This window comes from Cyprinodon tularosa, unplaced genomic scaffold, assembly GCF_016077235.1.
Source record: "Cyprinodon tularosa strain WSP-4 unplaced genomic scaffold, ASM1607723v1 ctg187, whole genome shotgun sequence".
NCBI lineage: Eukaryota > Metazoa > Chordata > Actinopteri > Cyprinodontiformes > Cyprinodontidae > Cyprinodon > Cyprinodon tularosa.
The window spans coordinates 2530281-2556913 of record NW_024038657.1 but is presented as its reverse complement, the minus strand read 5'-3'; the positions used below and the strand labels follow the sequence as shown (position 1 = coordinate 2556913).

General features: G+C 38.9%; 1 protein-coding gene across 2 annotated transcripts; it reads left to right on the top strand.

Moving 5' to 3' along the window:
• Positions 1-965: 965 nt before the first annotated feature.
• On the top strand, positions 966-26633 carry dlgap4a (discs, large (Drosophila) homolog-associated protein 4a). Of its 2 annotated transcripts, XM_038282704.1 has the most exons (11): positions 966-2207; positions 2591-2826; positions 3143-3220; positions 4245-4392; positions 6613-6832; positions 17606-18024; positions 18124-18221; positions 19597-20027; positions 22240-22331; positions 23329-23481; positions 25970-26633. In XM_038282704.1, the coding sequence occupies exons 1-11, from the start codon at positions 1032-1034 to the stop codon at positions 26192-26194; spliced, it is 3276 nt and encodes a 1091-aa protein (XP_038138632.1). In that variant the 5' UTR covers positions 966-1031; the 3' UTR covers positions 26195-26633. The 2 variants fall into 2 exon arrangements, with proteins under 2 accessions (XP_038138632.1, XP_038138634.1); XM_038282706.1 differs by lacking the exon at positions 3143-3220.

Genomic DNA, 26633 nt, shown 5'->3' with positions numbered 1-26633 from the left:
AGCTTCTCTGATTGGTTGACGCGGCGCGTCGAGCAGCAAAAATTCAATTTTTCCATCTCGAGCAGCAACGCGTTTGCGGCGCGTCACGCGCGTCAGATGCCAAAACGCGCCCGACGCGCTGCTTCAGCTGCTCAGACGCGCTGCGCTTGCTGCTCGAAACGCGCCGCGGGACCTTTTGCTGCGCCTTGACGCGCGTCAACCATTGACTTTGCATGTAAACTCGCTGCTTCTGTCGCGCCAGCTGCCCCCGGTGTGAACGCAGCATAAGATGTAATTGAAGATTGCTTCTTCATCTGAAAATTACATGTAATTGAAGCATATGGTTAAAACTAAGATTTAAAAAGAAACAAACTCAAAAAAGGGAAAGATTATTAATATTCAACAATATTTAATAAATATTACTGAGACACTTATTTTTTTTTTACCTTCTGCACTTATCTATTTTAGTTCTTTAGAGATTAAGAATGATTTTCACAAGTTATAGACGACCAATCATTTATTTTAGATGATGTGTGCAAACTTTTTGTGTAATTGCTACTATTGCACCACCTGCTGGTTATCTCTATTAAAAGACCTCACTTAGTAGATAGTTGGTTTAGAGGACTGGTGTCTTTGTAATGCAATAAAAGATCTACAAACAACATCATGCTGCAGAGATTATAGTTTCTTTTATTGTTCTTAATTAGTTTTCAGGAAAAGTGGGTGATCCAAGAAAAAGCACCTAAAAAGCTTTAAGAGTAAATGTCTCTATTTGTTGTGCATAGTTAATTACAGTTACTATAAAGGTAGAATTGCTGCTACAAACAGTTAAACTGAAAAATAGATAGATTGCTCAAATTAACACAAGTTTTACTGTTTTGTGTTAATATATCTCTGTATATCTCTGACACTGAACCCTAAAATATCTAAGCTTCAAATAACGTATTTATTTTGTTGTGTTTTCTATCTTTCCTAACTGCAGGTGAAGCCAACTCAGGTCAGTGGACCCAAACTGATTGGAGACATGTTCTAAGCTTTATCCATCTGTTACCATGAAAGGGTTAGGAGCCAGCCGCAGTCGCCACCTGTCTGACTCATGTGAACCGGCGGGGTGCCCTCAGAAGCCTTTGTGCCCTCTTACGTCGGATCCCCACAGCTCCTTTCTATTGAGCCCTACAGTAAACCACTATGGCACTTTGGACCCACATCTCCATCACTACACCCCTACCAGCCCCACCTCCATAACCCCTGACTGTCTGCTGCCTTTCGGTCCCATTCCCAACAGCAGCACTTTCCCTCGTCTGCATTTTACACCTCAGGCTGACCAGCTCGATTGCCCCCAAAGCTGCATTCCTGGTGGTGGAGTCGGGCAAGGGGGCAGGACAGGTACTCTGTCCACCTCCTTGTCTATGGGTATGGGGTTAGGTCTGGGTCTGACTGGTGCTCCCATGATCACCAGCGGATCAGCCACCATTTCCTCTGCAGCAGCAGCTAAGATGAACCGATTGCCCTCAAGCCTTTTGGATCAGCTTGAGAGGCACCTGCCCCTGCAGCGCGATGGCTTCAGTACACTGCAGTTTCACAGAGGACGAATGTCCAAGCAGCGCAGTGAGAGTCCAGGTCGGATCCGCCACATCATGCATTCTGTGCAGAAACTGTTTGCCAAGTCTCAGTCTCTAGAGAACTCTGGGCAGAAAGGCAGCTTAAATTCAACAGGAAGTGGCGAGGAAAGTGGCAGGCCAAGCCGCAGGAGCAAGAGCAAGGACAGAGCTAAGACTGAGGGATCAAAACAAAGACCTAGACCTACTACACTAGGCCTTTGGGGCTCAGATGATGCTCTGGACACTGACACCAAAGCTGGCACTATTGCTGTAGGTTACCGCAACCCACTGAGCATGATGACTCTTGGCAGAGCAGTGTCAGACAGCCAGACTGCTCTCCGACATATTCCACAGGGCTATAATACAATTTATACACATTCTCTCAAAACCTCAAAAAGCAGCAGTGACCTCAAGTTCCTGGCATGCCCGGCAATGCAGGTTGGACCCAAGGAAGAGGAGCTAAGAAACATTGGGAGTAAGGATGACATGGCGGTCAAAAGGGGCACCTGGTCCACTCTCACCTTAAACCAGGCCAGGCAAGTGTTGCAAAAAGGCTCTGGTACAGTCAACAGGACCCTGCTAAAGACAAAGTCATGCCACCAGGATCTGGCACAGCAATTTCTTCAGGTAGCTGTCCAATTTTTAATTTTGTCAACCAAAATGTTTAATTCCCTACTGAATTCATTGTTCATACGGTCTTGTAGGAAAGTTTGCATATACATGTTGCAAGTTTCAACTTCGACTCTTGCCATCATACAGTCATGATGAGAACTATTAGACGACCCTTGTTTACTATTTTTGTCCATTCCATTCTTTTTTAATATACCTTTAGAACAAGCTATAAAAAAGACAAGGGTTGTCTAATATCCATTACTATATCTATTTTAGCACTATTGTTGCTTCATTTGATATCATTTAGAAATTAATGTAGTAAATATCTGAAAAAAAGAGCAAAACCCCACATTGTTTGAATAAGAAAAACATGCAAGTAATTTGTCACTGTTATCTAGGTTCCCCTGGATGACTGGACGGGAAGTTTGGGACATGGAAGATCCAAGGGAACAGAGATCCCATGCCGAAGGATGCGTAGTGGCAGCTATGTGAAAGCCATGGGAGATCCAGAAGACAGCGAGGAATCCGAGGGAAGCCCCAAGCCTTCCCCAAAGTCTGCAGCACGTCGCCAGAGCTACCTGAAGGCCACCCAGTCCTCCCTGAGCGAGCAGCAGCCACCGCCACCCCCTCGCAAGTGAGCAGCTTTTGCAGTCGCCAAATACTCACCACATAGCTTTATGTTTTGACCCAGTTTAATTTCATTATTTCGAATTAAAATTCATGAAAATATAATTTGGCTTTATATGATTTTGTTAACATTGTTTTCTCATAATTAGACAGCAGGTGGCAGCATCTCTTCACAAATAAACGTCCCATTATTATCCCATTATTTAAAAGATGCAGAATGGTTAGATAATAGGGGAAGGGACAGCATCGCTCTGTATTTGGTGGAAAGAGGAATAGCAGGTGAATTTCTGCCATGTCCTCTACTCCCACACCCACATGGACAGGTCCCGCTGCTACGCTCTCATGCGGGAGGATTTTCTGTGGTCTCCTCTGCAGAGTGCATGCTCTATGCAGCATCTGAGGTCAGTGTGATTCACATGCAGGGAGTGTGGCCTTCCCTCCACCCACACCTGCCCTACCTCTACTCCCCACCACCTGCCTTTTGCCCACACTTGCCTAATATTTTTCCTCTTAGTGCCACAAGAGACCCAAAAGTGCCACAGTGCAATAAGTAAACACAATATATATGTTTAATAAAAATATATATGGTCAAATAAAACATATGTTCTATTATGAAAAAAACTAAGTATCTATGTTATACTCAAGACGAAATGACTCGGTTAAAATGATTAATTAATAAATTATGAACTGGCTGCTTATATTACTCATATAATTGAAAAGAATAAATATTGGGAATCAATTGAAAAGTTGTTCAAATAAACTTGCATCAATAAAAAAAAACAAAAACATGATTCATTATTTCAGCTGTAGCAACAAAATAAACATTCTTACATCAGTTTTATCATTTTTTTAATCATTTATACAGATATGTTAAAAATTTACATGAATAAATGTTTTGTATTTCAAGTTTATGAAATGTGATCATTAAAACAACTTCTCCATTGTGGTATTTTTGGTTCTCGATAACCCTGTGCCATCTCTCACCTTGCAGGTACCTTGCACCACATGTTGGTCCAAACTTTTAACTTGCTTCCTCAAGACCTTGATGTCATAACATGGAAATTAGCTTCATGTAAATGACTTCAGTGCCCACTGTTGCTTAGTGCACACATTGTCACTAACAGCACTGACCAACCTTGCAAGCCCAGGACAGAGGAAACTGATTTCTAAGAAAATATGAAAGAAAGCATTGTGAAACTCTTAACTGGCCTGCTTACAGATTTTTGTTTCCTCTGTGCTGCTATGTATATGCAACTACAATATCCATCCACATATTTCAGCATATTTAACCTTTTAAATCACAAGTATTTTTTACTCAGAGCCTGAATTAAAATATATTCCCTGCGTATCATCAATTAAATAAAACCTACACTTCTTCTACTCTCAGACTCACAATATGCTAAAATCATGATTCCCTACCCACAGCTCCCTGCCGTCCCTCAAAGAGCTGTCCACAAATCGGAGCCTTGATAACCTGGACTGCCTGGTCAGCCCCCTGGAGCCTCCTCCACGTCACAGGAACAATGATTTCAACCAATGCTCCGGCACACTGGGCAGAGGCTTAGGCACTCAGGTAGGTCTGAAATCCAAACAAATGTGTTGCACTCTTGGACATTATCTCCCCCCAGTACCTGCTTAGAAAGTAAGATGTCTGAGTAATTATAAGTTTGAAGTTTGCATTTCATCCAGTCATCCAAAATGTTTAAATGGATGTTTCTAGGTAATTAGATAAATGGTATTTTTTGGAAATATTCAGAATCTTAAATGTTGCATAATAATATTAATATTGTAGAATATGTTGTTCTACAAAACTGACAGCAAACTTTACCCTAAGGAAACTGCTCTAACTGCTGATGTGGGGATGCTTTTATTAGAGGGGACAGGGCATATATTATGGAGATAATGGAAAATGACACAAGTTAGCATCTGCAAAAGACTGGAGAGGTACGGTACTTGAAAACGTTCTGATAAGTAAAACAGGAAAATATTTCAGTTTCAAAGTTTTTCAAATGGAAGCATAAACCATTACTAACTGCTGCAAAAGGTGGTTCTACAAAGTGTTGCCTCAGGGTGATAACACAAATGCATGCCGCATTTTTCAAAATCAAAAACTAAAAAATTTTCATGTGACCTCACACTTCAAAGGTCTGCATTACTTTGTTTTGTTCTTGTGCATAAAATGAACATACAGTATTTTGAAAGCTGTGATCATATTGTGTCAAAACAAAAGTGTTAAAGTTGTATGAATAGGTTTCCTGCACATTTTATATTTGCTCTAATTGTAAAAGTGCTCCGAGAGATTGCATACTGTCAAAATGTATTAACTAGATAGCGCTAGATAGAGAGCCTGTTGTAGAACTTCATCCCGAATTTGGCTTGGATGCTACACAGCCCACCGTGATCAGCTGAAATAAAAATAGAAAAGCAGAGAACAAAAGATGTTACTATATTTGGACATGTTTTACATAAACCAAGCAATGACTGAGAGAATCAGCTTCTCCTGAGATGAAGGTAAAGTCATTTCAAGTATAGATTTTTTTTTTTCTGTTTGAGTAAAGATCATGTGTATTTGCTCCATTGACTCCACAACTTATGATGGAAATTATATTTTTCAAGCCTTAGCTATAAGCCACCTAGATATTCATTTCATTGTCGTTATAAAACAAAATCTATTAATAGATCATAAAATGAAATTGTACTTATTTTCAATCTTTACCCTGACTGAGAACAAAGTAACTGATTTTATTTTGAGTTAAACAAATTATTTCAATTATTCAAATGCAGTAAGTAGGCTAATATCTTTCAGCACCCAGATAGGTCTCATCATGTATTAATTTTGCAAATCAGCTACTTTTGGGAGACTAAGGACTGAAGTAGACTTTTTGGATCTTAAAAACAAGCTTAAATTTAAAAATGCCATCGTGTTTCATGCTAATGTTACATTATGAAGCTTTTAGCCTTTCTCAGTTTCAATTGATGGGATATTTACATAGAATCTAAAAGAAATTGGAAGCGCATTAACACGTATCTCAGTAAAATGCATACTACGAACAGAACATGTAGAGAATTTCCAGTCAGAGTAACTTTCTGTTATAAAGATTCACCCAAACTGCTCAAATATATTTGCATTATACTCTGCTCTACCTGTTTATTTCTTTTATCAGACAACTATTTTGACCAGAAATCATTTACATGTTCCACTGCACTGTGTTTCACATAGGAAACTTATCAATGTAGCACTACCTCTTTCCTTAATAAATAGTATTTAAATCCCTGTAAAATTCAAATTTTACGTTTTAAAACTTGCTTAAATTTCATATCAAAACCTCTTTTTAAAAGCTCTGCATTTTCCTATCACATTTTAAATGTGAGACAGTTTAATCTATATTAAATAGACCACACCAAGTTGAGCTTAGATATTGACTTTTAGCAACGGGAAGTAGTTTAAAGATATTATGTGTTTAAGAGTTTATCGGTTCTGTTCTTCATTAGTTTTATACTGAACTCTTAGATTTGTTTTTGACTCATGCTAATAAAGGAATGAGTCATATCTTCAGAACCATATATTTTTATTTCACCAATATAAACTTTGAAATCAAGCTTAAATTATAAACTCTATTTAACTGCAAATATGAAAAGGGTGAAGCTTCCCTATGTCACATGCTGATTCTGCTTCACTTATTACAATAAAGGATTTTTTTTTTCACTGACACCGTCCCCATGTGAGCATAGATCTGTCAATGTGTGTTTATGGGTCTGAACTCAGTGCGTCAGTCTGCACACGTTCTTTCAGGTATTCGCTCAGGGCTGTGGACACTCATTACCATACTGTGAGGGGGAATCAAAGGCAGTCGAGGCTCTGGATCTGCCTGCACCCACGTGCTTCCGTTCTCGCAGTCACAGTTACCTGCGGGCAATCCAGGCAGGTTGTTCACAGGATGAAGACACTGCTTCTGTGGATTCGGAGACACCCCCACCCACCACTGTAGGCTTCAGCTACAGCTCCAACTCAAGTGAGTACCAATTATAGGAGGCTGTTTGAGTGAATTTGCCCCAGGAAAAAAAAAATGAACTAGCATTTAGTAATTTACCCAGTAACTTGTTATTTAAATAGTTGATAAATAAAAGAGAAAGAAATAAGGCTACACAGCAGTGCAGTTTGTAGTTTGTTGCCATGCAGAAACAAGGTCCTAGGTTTCATTCCTGTCCTGCATGAAGCTGAATGTTCTCCACATACATGTGTGAACTTTCTCCAGGTACCCCAGCCTTCAACCTCACTCCAAAAATATGATCGAAACTGCCCTGGGGTTTGTGTGTGGGGGTTTGTGCGTGCATGGTTGTGTGTCTCTTTGTTACCCTGCGATGGACCTGTCCAGGGTGTAACCCAACTTCTGCCCATAGACTGCTGGAGGTAGGCACCAGACCCCTGGGACCCTGATGAACAAACAGTAGAAGATGGATGAATGACTGGAACTGCACAATAGAAAATGTGTTCTGCTGAAGGAGCAATGAAAGACCAGTTTAACTTATTAAATCCTGGAGTCCGCTCTACTGCAGAGAAATAATGCATAAAAAACTAGAATGCCTTATAGGTCAATAAAGGTTTATTACATTGTCTTAAAAAAGTTCCTCAATAGAACAGGGAAACGGTGGCCACTCTCATTTAGTGCATCTGTTTCAGTTTATATATCTATATATAATTAAAAGCTAGCTGGACTGAAATTGTTACTGAAGTTGCTGTTTGCTACGCTGAACACCAATTTATTCCCTACTAAGATATAAGAAACAAACAAACTGTCTGAATTAATTAAATTAAATGCTCAAATTTGGGAAAATGTTACTCAGGCACAGTTGGTCATTCTATATATAAAGGGTAAAAATGTATCCTTTGATAGAGCTATTTTTGAATAATAGTTTCCTGAATTCAGTTAGCTATATTAAAAGGGTACTTACTTACACCTTTTATTGAATCTAGGTTTATAATAATATTAATTTTACATGCAGCTAAGGTCAGTGAGGGGGGGACTCAAACCTGGGACAGCTGCACTAAGGACTGAGGCCTTGCATAGCTTGGGGTTAGTATACATATGCCCACCATCGGACAATGGACAAGTTGAATTCATGGACCACTGATCTGATATAATCATTAATGAATGATTGTGACTTTTTACCAAGGCCAGGTAATAAGGAAACCTACTTGTTGAAGCATCACACTTGACATTGATGACATCAGGATGTATTTAAATAAGCGATCCAACAAACAGGATATACAACTTGTACATTGGAATATAATTTTAATCTGATTCTATAAGTGTGACTAAATGAGACATGTAAGATGATTTTAACAGAAAAAGCTTAACGACCAGAAATGAATATTGCAAAGGCTCAACATACCGGATGTGAATGGACACCCTGATAGGGTCACATGTAAATTAAGAAACTGCAGCAAGTAAGCAAAGGTCAGCTAAATGCTAAGAAATCAGCAAATAAACCCTGGCCGTTTCACTATACATGATATGATGGGTTTTACTCAAAGTTCAACATCCTGGCTCTGCATGGAGGACGGCAGACGACTAGTGAGTGCCAAGCCACCATCCAGGTTAAGAAGGAAAATATCCTGAAGTATGTGAGAGAAATGGCCCTAATGTGAAACCCAATCTAAAAGATAACAAGGCTTTGGAAAATAATTTGAAATTGAAAATGACACAAAGGATTTCCCTTTGTAAAAAATAAAGGATACATCTGCCTCCTCTCTCTCTCTATCTATATATATAGATCTATATATAGATAGATCTATATATAGATATATATGTATGTATATATGTATGTATGAATAGATAGATAGATAGATAGATAGATAGATAGATAGATAGATAGATAGATAGATAGATAGATAGATAGATAGATAGATAAATAGTTATGAAAAAATAAAACTTTATTTTTATTACCCTTGTAATTTATGTTTAAATCATTTCCTATATTAACACAATGAGACGAGGTCAATTTCATTGGAAATATACAATTGAAATAGCTCTAACCAAGAGTTGCTCCATTGTTCGTATTAACAGCAGATCACAATAGACTGGATAAGAACATGTTTTTCTTATGTCTAGACGGGATTCAGTTCCCGCGGCGTCGTTCTCGAAACGGAACGCGCACACAGCACGCTCTCGAGAAACGTCAGGCTGACGTTTAAACCAATCAGCTCAATCTTCGATAACCTCGAGCTTCACAGCTAACCAATCGTCGTCGAGCATCAGTTACCCAGAGTGTGGACTCCAATCGTCTGCGTGAAGGGCGTGCACCACAAATCTTTTTCTTCACCGTCGTTTTGTATCCTACAGCGGAGCACCGTTTAGTCTGTCTGCTGCTGATGAATGAACTGAAAATAAGGACCCCAGAGCTACCGAGAGCACAGTAAGGTTCTATTTAATTGAACACCACTGACCGCCGCTGCTTGGACTGCTTCTCGGCTGTTTAGCGACAGAAAGCTAATGTGAGCTAATGTTAATGGTAGCTAGCTTCTGTGGATAAAGAAAGCGGTTAGGATTACTAAAAATGAGGAGCGATTGAGGGAGACAGGCGAGGACTTGAATGCGGTGTTGTGGCTTTTACTGACAAATTGGTTGTAATGGGGCTCAAAGCGTTTGCTCTTTGTTGATTCCTCCGCCGTATCATATCACATTATGCCTCGGGCCAGACACCGTTAAATGCCCCGGCCGGCGGTGCGGTAGCACGCTGCTGCCTCAATCCTCCGGCTAACAGCAGAAGCTAACCGAAGCTATGGTGACAACTGTCCAGGTTTGGACACGGCAAATCAATCAGTTAATCTATGAATCAAAGCGTTTATTAAAGCAAACACGTTGCACCAGCTGGTGTAAATAGCTGAGATAAATAATGATCTCCATTCAGACAGTGCTCAGTTATGAGCAAACTACCATCCAAAGTAACGGGGGAAAGAAGCAGCTTCTGGTTCCTCTCACTGGATATTTTTTCTATTCTAGGTTCCTCTCGCTGGATATTTCTTCTATTCTAGGTTTATCCACTTGAATAAAAGTGTTTACTATTATATGATCTTATATTTAGGTGTACGCAGTGCTTCCAAAGGCACAAAAAACCCAGAAATGCGTTATTTTGTCAGTCATTTAATTGCAGAAGATGATGTCCATGGTTATCTTTCTAATTAATAAGTGGAATTCTTTTTTAACCTTTTTTTTTCTGAGTTTGTTTTTAAATTTAACGAGTATTTTGTTTCTTGGTGTGCTAATTCAGTTTACTATAAAATGTCGTTCTTAGTGTTTTCTGTCACTGATGGAGCCTTGACATTTTGTAGTTCTACCAAATCATATTTTTTCCTGACCAGTTGTGCCCTTTTGACCTGCCTGTTCTCATTTTGACCATATCTTATGTTTTTTTCCCCCCTTCATAAATATAACTCTTATAAAACAACTGTATGGTCTTTAACAGAGGAAGTAACACTGAATCCTAATTGGACTCAATTGATAATTTATTAGATCACTGTTCTATAATCAGTTCAGAGCTTTCAGTGAGCTTTGAGTTAAAAAAAATCCCATAGCTAAAGTAAAATTGGAATATTTACTTTAATGGAAACCAGTTAAAAAGATATTCTGAAGAAGTGTGGTGAGCTTCCCCAGGTTTGGAGTTTACAAAGGGTGTTCATGTTAATCCTGAGCCTGCCAGTGTATTACCATGGACAGACTGTGAGTCATCCTCCAAACTATTACACCCTCTTCCTCCCAGACTCATTGATGAGGTAATCTCTGAACTGAATGGGCAAACCAACTGTAGTTTCAGCTGCAGATGTCTTAGTGATGAGCACCATGCCATTAGCCATGCTCCGGAAAGAGTCATCCTTTTCCAGCACTAAGAGCCTCTACAAGAATGATCCTATTAAAGGCAATATGTTATTTTTAGATCCAAACATGGCTTTTAGTTGTTATTATGTTTATTGAACCAGGAAACAATTGTCATAGTTACTATGCAGGAAAGCTCAATATAGTGTATTTGTGCAACATCTGTTTGACCTTTTTAGCTAAATAAATTCCAAGCATGGACTGCTATGTGCATTTCACAATATGATTATCTGTTTATACATAATATTTATTCAGCTATATTTACTAGACTTGGTAGTTTAGAATTCTTGAAGTTAAGTTTCTGTATTTAAATGTTTAAATGTTAATGTTAGGTTTTTTTCATTAAAAGTATTTATACTCTAAAAATAGTATTTTTGTTGGCTTTTTTTATTTCCCTTCTTGCTTCAACAATTTCCCACCTAATAAAGGATATAAATACTCTTTTCTGCAATGAAAATAATACAATATAGTTGTATTTACTTCAAAACAAAACCCTAAACTATTTAATTTGATATTTTAGCTGTCATTACTAATGGACGAGAGGGAACAGCTTTAACTAAAATATTGTATAGTGCTACACTTGAGTTGTATTTTAAAGTGTGTGTTTCTAACAAATGATATTTTGCTTATAGATTAATTTGGTCATGTTTTTTATTAATAATCGGATACAGAATTAAAGCATTGTATTATTGGAATCTAATCTAGGGCTGCAACTAACTATTATTTTGCAAATCTATTAATCTGTCGATTGTTTTTTCGATTAATTGATTAATAATCGGACAGCAAAAGTTCCTTAAAGAAGATTTTTTACGAAATTAAACCAGGTGAAACTGAAGTGTTTCGTTTTTATCTTAAATGCAAAATGTGTGTGTATATGTGTGTGTGCAGCGAGGAATGCTCTGATCTTTATATTGGCGAAACAAAACAACCTCTCCACAGACGCATGGCCCAACACAGAAGAGCGGCCGCCTCTGGACAAGACTCCGCAGTACACCTACACCTTATGGACAAAGGACATTCTTTTGAGGACCAGAATGTCCATATTCTGGATAAAGAAAATAGGTGGTTTGAGAGGGGCGTGAAGGAAGCCATCTATGTTAAGAGAGAAAAACCAACTTTAAACAGAGGTGGTGGACTCAGATTCCAGCTTCCAAAAACATACAATTCAATCATAGACATGATCCCTTCCAGATATCACCAAACCCCACACCCCATCACAGAGGAACGAGGGACCTACCCGCCCCAGCCGGTGAACAATACCTCCTTAACGACCAACCCTTAACAATCATAGACAGGTTTCAGGTATTACAGGATACAATCCCCCCCTTAATGGCAATCCCCCCTTTAACGACCGACCCCTAGAATCATAGACAGGTTCAGATATTACAGGCTAACGATGGAACTAACGACCCATTCTTCGGTTACCATTGCATGTTTCCAAGCGATACAAGGCGTTGTCTATATAAGACTCAAACTCACTGCGGATCCAGACATTTGAATTGAGAAAGCTTCCTGGAAAGGTGGCGAAACGTCTTCAAATCTTGAAAACCAAGTCCAGTGGATATTTTTTGAATTTTTACGGAATGTGTGTGTATATATATATATATATATATATATATATATATATATATATATACTTTTTTTTTTTTTTTTACAATTTTTATATAATTGATGCTCTAATTGGGTTGCTCTGTCAGCTAAAGGCATGATTGAGAGTCTCTATACTCCAATTAATTGATTACTACATTAGTTGATGATTATTTCAATAATCGATTAATACTATTAATCCCATTAATTGTTTCAGCCCTAGATCAGACTGCAACAATCAAATAATTTTGTGTAATCCATTGCTTATTTGATATTTGATAAGTTCAGCTTATTTGTTACGCAAGAGGTTTTAAAAAAGTCCATGGGAAAAAGATTGTGGTAGTTTAACACCTTGGTTTACCTCAATGCAGGAAGCTGGCCTTTTTATGATTTGTGATGCAAAATATCTTAAGCAAAAGTACAAACATTGAAAGGACAAGTGGGACCTGTTTGTAACACATCTACAGCATTTATAATCTTTCTCATAGTTCACTCTAAATTACTCTGTTATATTTCGTCATAGAGAAATTGCTGTTCTTTCACTTGACAAGATTGAAAAGCTAGCCATCGCTTTGAGAGTGTGTTTAAAGGAATAGTACACCCAAAACATGATTAGCCTTCATTTTCTACTCACCTCCATGCTGAACAACACTCTGGAGTACTTTTTTGATATCTCAAATGCATCTGGAGATCTGGGAGGCTTCTTGCTGTCTGCTGACATTCAAATAATGGAGGTCCATGGCGCCCGAGACAAAGGTCCATAAAAGTCCACAAAAACGTGTCAATATTCCTCCATACTGCTCGTCCAATGTAATCCAAGTGTCCTGAGTGGGTAGCATCCAGAATTTACTCGAAACGAAGTCATTTAGAATGTTTTTAGAGCATAAACAGTAGTGTATAGGATTTCCTAATAGCGCCCCCATGCGCGCTCACGATTCTACGGAAGCCGGCAGACCAAACCGGAAGAAAGTGCGCATTCAGCGTCTGGTCTGCCGATAATGCAAGCGTAGAAGAAGAAATGTGCTGTTTACCTGTGCAAAGAAAGAAACAACGAAAGAAAAATGTCTGAGGACTTCAGTGTTGAGGAAGAGCATGAGTTCTTTGCCGAGCTGAATGCGCTGGTTTGGTCTGCCGGCTTCCGTAGAATCGTGAGCGCGCATGGGGGCGCTATTAGGAAATCCTATACACTACTGTTTAGGCTCTAAAACGTTCTAAATGACTTCGTTTCGAGTAAATTCTGGATGCTACCCACTCAGGACACTTGGATTACATTGGACGAGCAGTATGGAGGAATATTGACAAGTTTTTGTGGACTTTTGTGGACCTTTCTGTCTCGGGCGCCATAGACCTCCATTATTTGAATGTCAGCAGACAGCAAGAAGCCTCCCAGATCTCCAGATGCATTTGAGATATCAAAAAAGTACTCCAGAGTTTTGTTCAGCATGGGGGTGAGTAGAAAATGAAGGCTAATCATGTTTTGGGTGTACTATTCCTTTAAGGCAAACTAGGAAACCTGTTATAGTGTTAGATGTCTGATCAAATACCTTTTTGCTTGTATTCAATAATTTAATCCCAACTAGTCACATGAATAGGTATAGCAAAGCAAATTTCAGTCTGCCTTTTGTTCCTTGATAGGATTTGGTTTTTATCAGACTTTGTGTATCTGTTCAGGTGGTTTGAGATCCTTTTGGAGCTGAAGCCTTTGAACATGTTTGTTTCTAAAGCAAGCTTTAGCAGTTAACTACTTAGAAAAGACAGTATTTTTTTTTTTTTGTGTGATGCCTCTTTTGTCCTTAATGTAGCTTTGGTCTGCAGGTGTCCTTGTTTTAATCTTTCAAAGTGTCTCCCATGGTCTTGTTAGCCTGCTGAGTAAAACCGAATAATGGTGAAAGGGCATATATATATATATATATATATATATATATATATATATATATATATATATATATATATATATATATATATATAATTTTTTTTTTTTGTTCTAGTCCTATTCAAATTTTTACATTGTCATTTACATAAGTCATTTCAACAATAATCCATTTGATTCTTCAATGGAAGTTCAGATTCAGATCCTTTGCCTTTAAATTGCTTGATTAATCGCGTTAAAAAGTTGATAATGATAAAGTAATTTATTATGAGTTTAAAAGGAAAATCCATTAATGGCAATGACAGAAGCACATTACTCCATTAGTAATAAATCATGTCCACTTAGTGTTAGGTTAATGATGGGGATCCATTAGTGGTCATCGGATATTCTGTAGACATACCTGCTTATGGACTGAAAGTATTTTGAGGCTATGGAGACTGTGGAGCTGAAATATGAAGCAGGCCAATGATCATAGTATTTTTATATGTATGAAGGAAAAGACAGTGGAGGCTGTCAATATGAAGTTTAAAATTGTAGAAAGCACCAATAGAATTAAAGATTCATTTTAGATAGAATACAGCAAATTGATCAGAAAAGTAGCTGGTGATGTAGGCCTACGAGTGTCTCCTTATGTCTTAAGTGAGGGGAATCATGTTACATGTCCAATAAGTTACTCAGGGGTTGATCCTGATGATTCATGCTGAGATGTCTCTCAGTGTGCTTATCCACGCCAAATCTAACAGAGCCATTGAAAGTTACTCTCTCACATTCTTTATCATGGGGAATGTTATCCATCTGCGCTCTGACTTCTGCATGAAGTGCCCCATTCATTTGGAATAAATGTTATCATCTGTCCTTGCGATGTCGGGGTTTTGTGAGGCTAGGCTGTGTCTGCAGAACATAGAGAAACTTGAAGTACTTGAATTGCATGACCTGGATTCCAAAGTGGTGTTTGTGTATGTTAGTGGGATTTAATGAGGGCCTTACTGGTTCTTTACGTCACTTGCTGCTGATGGAATTGCAGTGCGCTCAGAATTACAGGGTGTTGGTTTGCTATTCAGATGGAAGCTGTTGCCGGAGAAAATTACCACAGAATCTCCGCTATTTAGCAAAAGTGTTAAGCTTTAGATTACTTGCTGGGATATTTTAAAAGACGTGTTTTATCTGATATGTTTGTCTTTAGGTCCTCCATTCTGAAAGATAATTTTTGCCACAGTTTGTTTCCTTAATGTCTTCATAATGTTTAATAAGTTGTCCCTCAACTACTTAGATGTTACCAAACAGTATTGAAATCTGTAGCATCCACCCATCCATCCTGTTAGGATTGTTTTTCTTCCCCTGAATGCAACTTGTCTTTCCTCAGTGGGAATTTGCTGTTGGCCCTTGTTTATTTGTGCTAAAAAAAAAAAAAGTGAATTCTTTACTCTAATACCTGTATTTAGATGTCAGACTGCATTATAAAGGAACTACATTTTGTAACAATGTTTTTTTTATTGGATAATTGAAGTCGTTTAACAGATAAAACACCTGACTGTATCTTAGTGATTTAGATCATACTAGCAGATTAGGATGGTGTTCATTAACTTTGAAAATATAAAAACAAGGAAATGAAGAAACTTTTCTTTTTGATTCAAGAAAGAGGGAGCTGTACAAAACAAAGTTTTGTTTTACACAGCTTTCAGACAGTGAATGAGCAGCAGCTTAGCAGGGAAATGAACATTTCCATGTCATAAAGTGCAGCAGTGATCAAATGTAAACAGTGAGAGAAGAAAGACTTGGTGCAAAACGCATTGATGTGGACACTTATTCATATTGTAACTAGGGTTTAATACGGCTTTGCCTAAAGATATTCATGGGTGGCAGTCCTATAGTGTCTGAGTGTATAGCATCCGAGCTCACGCATCTGAAAATGTATCCATAGAGTAGAGTTTAACAAATGCAAGTGCATCAATATCATAACGATACGTTTGATATGAAAATTAACTACAGTAACTCATCTGCCTTAAATTCACTATAGATCAACCCATTTGTCCCCAAGTTTCTGCCCTTTGTTGTCCAGTAATACTGTAACAACACACCCACCCTTTCTATTCCTGTTTCCGTTCACCTAAATATGTATTACTCAGTATAAAAACATTTAGCTGCTACTGGACGTTTCAAAGTACCTCTAACATGGAAAGTACTTTGGCTGATGATGGTAGACAAAAAAGTATTTCTTAAAAACACTTTTGGACAGAAGAAATGGAAAAGCTGAAGGATGCTATTTGTGCTTATGCTTGTAAAAGTAAATCTAATTACAGGAAAAAAAATCAAAGGCCAGTGGAGCGTGTATATCTGCAACAGTACATTATAAACCTCCCAGCCGACACAAACTAATGCTATCTGTTTTAATCTCACTTAAACACAATCCACGGCAAGGAAGAGGCTGTGTGATGTTTGTCAGTTGCAAAGCCTGCAGAACGAAATGTATGATTATTGCAGGAAATATCCCTAACCGGGTGCATTAGCTATTAGTTATGTCACTACCCCTGTTTCATCCATCAGAGGGATGATTGAGGTGTATCAGCAGCATAATGACAGGCAAATAGAGCTATAAGCAGAAGAGATAAGCTATGATAATTAGTCATTTGAATATACTTTCGTACACGCAATGAACTTTTTGAATGTTTTATTGTCTACTTCTTTTTCACCCAGAAAAGAAACAGTTTAAATTCTATTTCTTTTTTTCAGTAAGGACTATATTGTATCGTTTTTGCCAAAATTACTGGAAATGAAATATTCTCATTAGTTGGCAATATTTTTTCCTTTGTTAGACACAACCCTGTGGCTGACCAGATACAACTTTCACTCAAACTTGCATACATTTGAACAGGATGACACCTTGCAGTTAAAGTAAAGGGGGGAAAAATGTTTTGTTTTGCTGATTATTCAGTTCTTATCTGAGGCAGCGATAAGCAGAATTTTGCTGACCGGGTTTTTTTTCATTTAATTTATTCTTTGTTTATACTTTTTAACAAAACATTTCATGCTCTAGTAGATGCACAAGCCAATGGGATGACCGCATTTCTTGGGTGAATTCACATAGACCATAGAAGCCTGTATTTGTCTATGGTCATAAACGAGGGCTGTTAACACAGATAGAAGAGACTCCCTAGAGCTTAAAACACATAAAGGTGTGGCTTGGAAGAGAAGTTGCCAAGAGAAAGGCTGACGTCAGTGGAAGACAACTACTGGCACAAGCTCCTCAGAGGCACAGAGGTTGCAACCGATACAGCGTAATAGATGCAGCAATAAGGGCAAAGTACAGGTGTTTCTTAGATAAGATATGGTTTGAGTTTTTGGCTCTTCATATGCTCCATATAACCCAAGTGTAATTATTTTTGCTCACCCTTTTGTTTTAAATACGAAAAGGAGTTGACTGTGTTCTTCCTGTTCTTGTCCTCTGCTGTAAACAGTCAGCAATAGGAAGGCTCCTCCTCCAGTCCCACCCCGGTCTGCATCCAAGCCTCTCATCTCAGTGACTTTGCAAAGCAGCACAGAGTCAGCCCAAGACACATACCTAGACCAACAAGACCGGAGTAGTGAGGTCAACAGCCAGTCGGGGCGCAGCAACTCGTCTGACAGTCTCTGTAGCATACGTACAGGCAGCCTGTTGAAGAGGACCCAGCCTCCTAAAGCCCCCGTCTCCATCATAAGCCTTGCACCAGCTGCAGGCTCTGGACCCCCTGTCCCAGCCCCACGTGACTTCTCCTCCACCACTGTTGCGACCACTTCAACATCTGCTCAATGCCAAAATGATGCGGTGAATACTGGTGCCACCCTAGAGCAGCCCCCAACAGCCACCAAGAGGAAACTTTCCTCTATTGGAATCCAGGTAAGCCTTTTTTTTTTTTTTTTTTTTTTTTTTTACTCACAATCTTGCAAGTTAAACAGTTGCAACCCTCTAAACCTTTTAATGTTGCTGTTCTATTAGGTGGATTGCCTTCTTCCAGTTCCAAGGGAAGAGCCATTACCCCTGACTGCACCATTAAAGTTTCAGTCCATTGGTGTTCAAGTTGAAAACGGCAGGCCGTAAGTGCTGTTGCATATTTGATAGACAAACACCAATTTTTAAAAATGAAATAAAGTCAAACATGCATGCGTCCCTCCATGCTGGATTTCTGTTCACTGACAAGATGTTCCAGCTGTGTGATATTTTATAGGATCTCATTTGGCCTCACATCTGCACTCCAGTCTGGAAAATGATTTAGGATGCTGCATCTGCTTTTGGTTCTATTGGCAATGAAGCATGTTTGCTGCTCTTGCCTTTAATGGAGGCCCACCATATGGTGCTCTGGGTCCAATCTGATTATATTCTCATTATTTCACACTTAATGAAAACAGAAAATTTTATGTTACCAATGCAACTATCCATGTGAAACACATGTATGCGTTAATAAAAAGTAAAGAATCTAGATCAGACGTCTTGTTCTCATTAATTAAAATTGTCTATTTATTACTAATTAGCACCCAAAATTCCTCAGTATTTTAAAAAAATTTCTTAAATAGATCTGACATTATGTGCTTCCTCTTTTATTTAAAGTCTCAATCAATAGTCTGATTCCTAGTGAAAATTGGTCTCTTGGTTTAAATGGTGTCCTAGAAACATGACTGATCAACAGTCCTAACTCCCATTTAGCTTTTTGCTGATTGTTGGAAAAATCTCTGCACTGAGCACCTCTCAGCTGTCATTGTTTAAAGCAGCGTTTTGGAACTCTGCTCCTCCAGGCACAGTGCTCTACAGGTTATAGATGTTTATCTGCTAAAACATCTGATTACGAAAGCCAGCAGTTGAAATCTGGTGTGAAGAAGCTGGGAAACATTTAAAACATGCTGTATAGCTTGTTTTAAGGACAGGGTTTTAAATAACATTGGTTTAAAGTATGCTATATTTTCTTATTTCTCCATAAATTCTATAAGTGTTTGATCCTGTTTCCTTCCATAACTGCAAGGGTTTACCGATGTTAGTTTATTCTTGTTAGTGAGTCTGCATTGAGTTTTTTTTATTTACTAGTTTTGCAACAGACAAAAAACCCCTGATTGATGTCCTTTTCCTCTTGCTTTGGCTTACTGTATCTGAGCTAACCCTTGCATGGAGCTGCCCATTCAAATATGTTCTGTGCAGGAGGATTACTGTGTAGTCCTATCTATTTTCCTGACTGCTGCTTTTTCTCCTTTTTTTTTAATTGGAGCCCAATAGTTTATGAAGCATTTATTCTCTGTTGTAAACATTCCTGTTTTTCTTTTGCATGTTAACAATGTCATGTCTTCTGGGAACTCTCAATGCCTCATTACCTTGGATTATAATTCTATTGTCCTCAAAGTTGTACTATAGAAGAGTTTGAATCATAGTCCAAATATCTTCTCTCAGTAGGTCAGAAGCTGATGTTTCATCTTATCTCTGCAGTCTCAGCCGGGATAGCAGCATGGCTTCCAGACAAAATACAGAGACTGAGCCTCAGCTACAGGATGCTGCACCCACAGAAAATGCTACTACCAATTGCACCAACAGCCAGACACTAAACAGCACCACAACTAATGGACAGGACAAAGCCATGGAACAGCATCATCTTAAACACTTAACTCCATCAAGGATATCAAACTCACCTCCTGAGACTCTGGACCCAGCTTTAGACCCCTCTTCTCTGCCTCCTCCGGATCCCAGCCTCGAATCTGGAAACTACACCTCTTCGGGAGATGCGGTGCACCCAGGTACTCCAGCATGCCTCAGAGATGGAAACTGGTTTCTGAAGCTGCTGCAGGCAGAAACAGGCCGCATGGAGGGCTGGTGTCAGCAGATGGAGCAGGAGACCAAAGACAACAAGCTCTCAGAGGAGGGTAAGTCGGTATCAAAATTATTATGCTTGTTTTTAGTTCTGGAGCGTTTGTTTTGATTAGAACAAATCCATTACAAATGGAATCATAAATTGAGTAAATACATCTTCTTAGCAGTATCAGTGTTCATATTTATTGGAATATTCACATGGATTTAAATGTTCTATCACTGCAACAATGGGTGTGACCAACCAGGAATCTCCTTGTGATTTGTCATCAAGAAGTATTAAGAACACAAAGAAGAGTAACGCTCTAGCTCAGGCTAATTTAGCATTAATGCTTTTTCTTCAAGAAGGGTTGGATTTACGGTTGATGGTGGCGTTAAGAATAAATGGAGCTGGGCTTGGCTGAGATAAATCAATAAGAATGGGGAAAATTTCTGGGTAAGGTTGCAAAAAGCAGAACCTGTCAGGTATGTAGGAGTGCAAAAAGTTACCTACAGAAGTAATAGCAACAAAGAAAAACAGAAAGCCTTTTTGTGTTTTCTAAAGCACACCTGCTCTTTACCTGGTGCAGCAGCAACAACTGAGGCACTTGTATCCATGGGTTGACTGCAGAACCAGAACATTTGCATATGTGCATTTATAGCTTAGCATGACTTGTCCGTCATGATGTCTCAACTTCATGGATAGAAATGAACTATATAAGAAAATAAAAATATAAAGATCTTGGCTAATGATGAGAAAATAAAGGAATGAATATAAAACTACATATCGACTGTAAAGATGCTATCTAGACTGCCATAGATAGAAGGCAGGCCAGTAAGTGGGTTTCCAGCTTTGACCTAAAGTAGAGAAGTGAACTTGCATTTGGATCAATATAAAAGTCAGAAATGTACTAAAGGAAATGCTTGTGGTTGGCTCTGTATGCTCATAGGACTCATTTGATAAGGAGTTAATGTAGCACTAGTGTAAAGTGGGAAGTAAGTCACGTAATGATGTAAGCATGGCCTCCACACAAAGCTTATTGGTTTGCTCCCAAACTGAATATGGGAGTGTGAAGGCAAACTAACGATGAGCCATCCCATCTGCAATAAACACATGCTTTTTTTTTTTGGACTTGATGTACAGTACAGCAGGGGCCGTACTGGTGGTTAATGTACAACCTATGCCGGATCTGATTTTATTTATTTTTCTGTTGCTTGGCATTGCAATTGTGGGGCTGCAAGGAAGATTTTCTGGGTTCTTCCATGGTCTAGAGCAGGCATCCCCAAACTCATTCCTCAAGGCCCCCTGTCCTGCAAGTTTTAGAGGTTTCTCTGCTTCAGCACAGCTGGTTATAATGATTGCAGTAGACCAAAAGCCTGTTAATCAGGTTTCAATTAAAATCAGCTGTGCTGGAGCAAGGAAACCTCTAAAACCTGCAGGAGAGGGGCCCTTGTGGACCGAGTTTGGGGATGCCTGGTCTAAAGCTTCTACTTTATACAGATAATTGATTACATCAACATGGGCTTTAATAAATAGCTTTAAACTACAAACATGTTCTGTTTGTGCTGAAGATATCTGAGATTTACTTGATTATAATAACAAAAGAGTATGTCAGTGTTTTTAGTGGTTATTTTAAATGAATCATGCAGTTAAAATGCAACTCTGGACAGATGCAGGTTGATTAAAAAGAACAAAAATGTAATGTCAACCTTTTTAGCTGATGCCCTCTTCTGGCCTAAAGGTGTAGTGCACTTTATCCCAGGTTGATCATCATAGGGCCTCTAGAGTATTGGGAAAGTATGCTGATGAACTACTTGGAATTCCTGTTACCTGGTAATAGAAATCTCAAGCCTTTTAAAGGGGAATAATAACTCATCCCTGGTGTTTGTGGTTGAAGAGTTAAAGCAATACACCATTTACTGAATCTACTGAATCAACTACTGTAAATCATTAAAGTGGTTTTAAGGTCTGTTTTAGCTGTTTTAACTCCACCACCGTCATCAGACATTTTCATCTTTTACAGTATGCACCAGACTCTTAGGCAAGTCAATCTTAGCAGACTGAACAATAGATGAGTGAAGACATCAGGCAGTAAAGAATCTTTCAGATAAACACTCTTGCTGCCCAGACTTCTCCAGTAATGAGTTTCCACTTATAGGCAAGTGGTTGGAATAAAATGTTAATGGATGTTTTTAAAAAAAATAAATGAATACAAACTTTTAGTGTGACAAAAGATAAAATTGTGACTTGTTAAACATCTCGAACTTGTCACTTCTTTGTCTTTGCAGTGTTGGGGACCATCCGTAGTGCAGTGGGAAGTGCTCAGCTCCTCATTTCACAGAAGTTTGAGCAGTTTAGAGGCCTCTGTAAGGAGAATCTGGTGAGTAGCTACTTTACATCCCTCAGTAATTCATGGACGTTAAAGTATTTCTGCACATTGATGCTACCCTTTTCATAAGGGCTAATGCATATTTTTTCTTTAAAGTAGTTTCTCTTCTGGTTCTTACCAGCATTGTTTTGCTGATATATCCAGGCATGTTAGTACCTTTCTTAAATGCTTAACTCTCTGCAGATCACTGCAGGAAGAGAGTATGCTTGTTGATTAAAAAAAAAAAAAAAAAAAAAAAAAGGAATTGCTGCTAAAGCCAGATTAGCAGCAGATAAGGAGTTGGCAAAGAGAGACAAATTTTATCGGGCTTCTGGTTTGAGAGAAAGGCAATAGCTACTTATTGTGGAGGCACACTGCTCCCTGCAGGATGTGTTAAATACAGTGGACAAGTTCTCAAATGTGGGACTAGAATGTTAGGCTCAGGCTGACTATTGTGTTGCTGTAGTCCGGATCCATGTTTTCCCAATGCAAAAGGCCACTTTTGCTGGAGCTTGGTCCATCTATGGCTGTGGGTGCAGAAAAGATGAAGAAAGATCAGAGTTTTGTCTTTCATCTTCTTTTCTGGAGTACCAAAGCAAAGCTTGTCGTCTTTTTCATCCTCCAGTAGTGGATAAATGTCATGCCCAATGTCTGAATTGTGCAGTCCTACAATAAGAAGGACGTCTTTCACTTGACCAGATTATTTTATAAGATGGCTCTTCTTGGCACTGCGGTGTAAATCTATTGTGGAAATTTGCTGCTGTTATTGAAAGACGTTGGATAAAGTTTTAGGAAAAAGTTGCTTCTTACACCCTGTGATATCAACTGATTATATTCTCCTCTAAATCCTTTTGTCCCAACTTGCCTGCTTTCTGTTAAGTTTAGATACTGCAACAGTTATTGGGCAAGTTGACAAAGAAACATGTGCTGTGGAATTTCATTTCTTTTCTTATGTAATAAAACAGTTTTTTAATGTGATATGTTTTTTTTGTTTGTTTTTTTTTACTAGAACGTTAATGCCAACCCAAGACCAACAGCACAGGACCTTGCAGGCTTCTGGGATCTGCTGCAACTATCAATAGAAGACATCAGCATGAAGTTTGACGAGCTCTACCAACTAAAAGCAAATAACTGGCAACTTCCAGAAAAGCCGGAGAAGAAGGTGATTGCTATTAGTAGATTTTATATAGGGCTGTAACAATCAAGAGGATTAATCTCGATTACTCGTGATAAATTGATTATTGAAATAATCATCAACTAATTTAGTAATCAATTAATTGTTAACTGGAGTATAGAGACTGTAAAATATGCTTTTAGCTGTCAGAGCAACCCACATCGACCTCTAATTATATCAAAATTGTTATATCAAATAAGATGAAGAAATGTTTTTCATTTGTCAATATGCTCCATCCAGAACCCCTCAAGTGGAAAATTGTTAGTTTCAGCTGGTTTCATTTCATAAAAAAATCTTCTAAAAAAAAAAAAAAAAAAAAAAACGTGGATGGTTCATTTAAAAAGCCCCCTTAATTCCTACACATCGTTAAAGCCTTTCTAAAAGACTAGTGGGATCATATGTATGAAATGCAGCACTGGGATCTAACAAGATAAGTACAGATACAAGTCCATTATCTGAGGCCATGATAAAATCATTTTGGACTTTCACCAGAGCTGTTTCAGTTTCAGTGTTAGGATAAGCTCTAAAATCTGACTGAAACTCTTCAAATAGTTCATTATTGTTTAAGTCCTTACACACCTGTTTAGCAACTGCATATTCTCAAGAATTCTAGATAAGAAATGAAACTTGAATATAGTTCTATAACTGACCAAGCCATAAAGAACGAGAGAAAATTTCCTAAGTCAAGTTTTACTTACAGCTACCTTAATAGCCTGCAGTACATATCCCTGCATTAGGGATACATTAATCATAGGTGGAAATCTTGGAGAATATATCCTTAATAACCTGGTTGGAACTGGATCTAAAGTACAAGTAAACTGGATCAATCTAATTTATGAAGAATACCATAAAATCATCACTGCTATGGTTCAACATAGCCTGGAACTGTATTATAAAGTAATCAAGGCTAATTCTTATTCTCCTCTATAAATCAAGAAGAATATGCTGCTCCTGTGTTACAGTGGTTCATTTTATAAGGTAGTAGACTGTTTTCCAGATTAGTTATGATTCCTGTAGAATACAATCAATGTCATTTGTTAGCGTAAGGTCAAAAGTATGAAGATGAGAATGCATTGGACCGTACACATTTTGAACAAAGCCAATCCACTAATGTTATTTTTTTCACTGGCTGTCTATTTCTCATTTTTTGTTATAAGTTACTGATATATTATGATGCAACTTTTACTAATAAAATTGTTTGCAGTTTAAAGGTACACTATGCAACGGGTGTTGATTTTCCAGCGAGGCTCCCCCCAGAGGGCGAAAGTAAAAGTGCACTGTCGTAAATATGCACAGCTGTTCTCCTGGTTTCTCCGTCAAGCCAGGCGCGGTTGTTTTGAGCTTAGCAGACAGGAGAACGCAACGAATGCACACACTGGACGCAGCTGGCGCGACAGAAGCAGCAAGTTTACATGCAAAGTCAATGGTTGACGCACAGCAAAAGGTCCCGCGGCGCGTTTTGAGCAGCAGGCGCAGCGCGTCTGAGCAGCTGAAGGAAGCAGCGCGTCGGGCGCGTTTAATCATCTAACGCAGGGAGAGAGACACAGCGCTGATGATCACTCCTCTTAAACAGTTTATTGACGCCTAAATTAACTTAAAATGCAGAAATCTGCCGGCAGAATATGTTGGCTTTTATTATCCTGCTGCCTGCAGTTTGGATTATTTAGATGAAAAACACCTACCAGCTGCCCCGGTGAACCGCGAGGAGTTGACCCGGCCAGAGGCTGCTGATGAAGGGATTCCTACTGTCGGCGCACCGCTGGTATGTGGGGGTCTGAGCGGCTCCAACAGAAATAATATTGAAGGCAGGATGATAATCTGAATGAACTGACTGCACTGATTACGTTTTCAGGTGTATTTTCTCACTTAAACACATATTAAAACTACTTTATTCCCACTGATCACAGCAAATATAGCTGCAAGGCAGAGAAAGGATAGTGAAGCTCCGCCCAACGCGCGTCAGACACACTTTTGCACCACGCAGCCAGAGCAGCAAAGCTGCTTCAGCCGCGCTTCAGAACTAACTGGTACAAGCAGCAAAAAGGAAGCAGCAGACGCGATTTTGCTGCGTCCGATGTGAACGTAGCATTACTGCACAAAGATCGCCACTGTGCTAGCAACGAGAATTCTTTTAACTGGGGCGTGTAGCAGTTCTCGCCGTAAAGCAAGACTGACTCTCGTGAGACTTCTGAGCCCGTGGGTGCGGGTTGGTGCTCCTGCAATTGCAAGTGCAGTATTTCCCCCACAGACCACCAGGGCGGCCGAGAATACCTTTGTTCAACCTGAAATGACTCATTTAATCATCCAAAACGTTATGGAACACATTCATTAACTGAAAAATGTTGCATAGTGTGCCTTTAAAGGTTATTGAAACTTGTTTAATTATATGAACATTTCCTAACATTTAAGCATCATACCAACTTCATGGGTCTTTATTTTGTCTCATATTCTTCAATATGTGACATAATTTCCTCAGGATGAAAACAAGCAGCTTCCATCATCTGTGCCAAAGAAGCAGTCCAAACCCCGACTGTCAACAGGGAAAGACAAAAGTGTAGACTCTGCGGTGGACAAGCAGCGACAAGAAGCCAGAAAGCGGTTGATGGCAGCCAAAAAGGCGGCATCAGTACGACAGAACTCTGCCACAGAAAGTGCTGACAGCATTGAAATCTACGTCCCCGAGGCCCAGACCCGCCTCTGAGAACAAGCCACCATCGATGATAAAACACTCACTTTCAGTTACTCGTTGCCACAGACACACAATTCTGAAATGAACACACAGATGTGTATAACTGATGCACAGAGGCTGATCTTTTAGCAACGCAGCTGATGAAGATGTGAGGATCACAGAGCACCGTAATATTCCAGATAGTGATCCTGCCACCTTTGGACAGAAAAACCTTCACAGATGTTTAATACTATTGTTATTATGTTATTGTTATTATAACTATCTCCTAAAATATTTCAAGACTGTCTTTAATTGTGAAAGTATCTTGAATTAGGACATTCTGTACCTTGTGAACTGAAATATCTTGGCATCCCAAAAGTTTACTTTCTAGGGAAAAAAAAAAAAAATCCCCTCACTGCTGAGTCGACAGGCGAATTGTGGCTGTGCGGTTTACGAGCTGAGCTACCATCCA

Excerpts from the sequence above, each read along its gene's own strand:
- dlgap4a (XM_038282704.1), top strand. The coding sequence starts at position 1,032 with ATGAAAGGGTTAGGAGCCAGCCGCAGTCGCCACCTGTCTGACTCATGT. Across the intron at positions 2,827-3,142 it reads CCACCGCCACCCCCTCGCAA|GTCCCGCTGCTACGCTCTCA; the intron begins GTGAGCAGCTTT and ends CCACATGGACAG. Across the intron at positions 18,222-19,596 it reads CAAGTTGAAAACGGCAGGCC|TCTCAGCCGGGATAGCAGCA; the intron begins GTAAGTGCTGTT and ends TTATCTCTGCAG.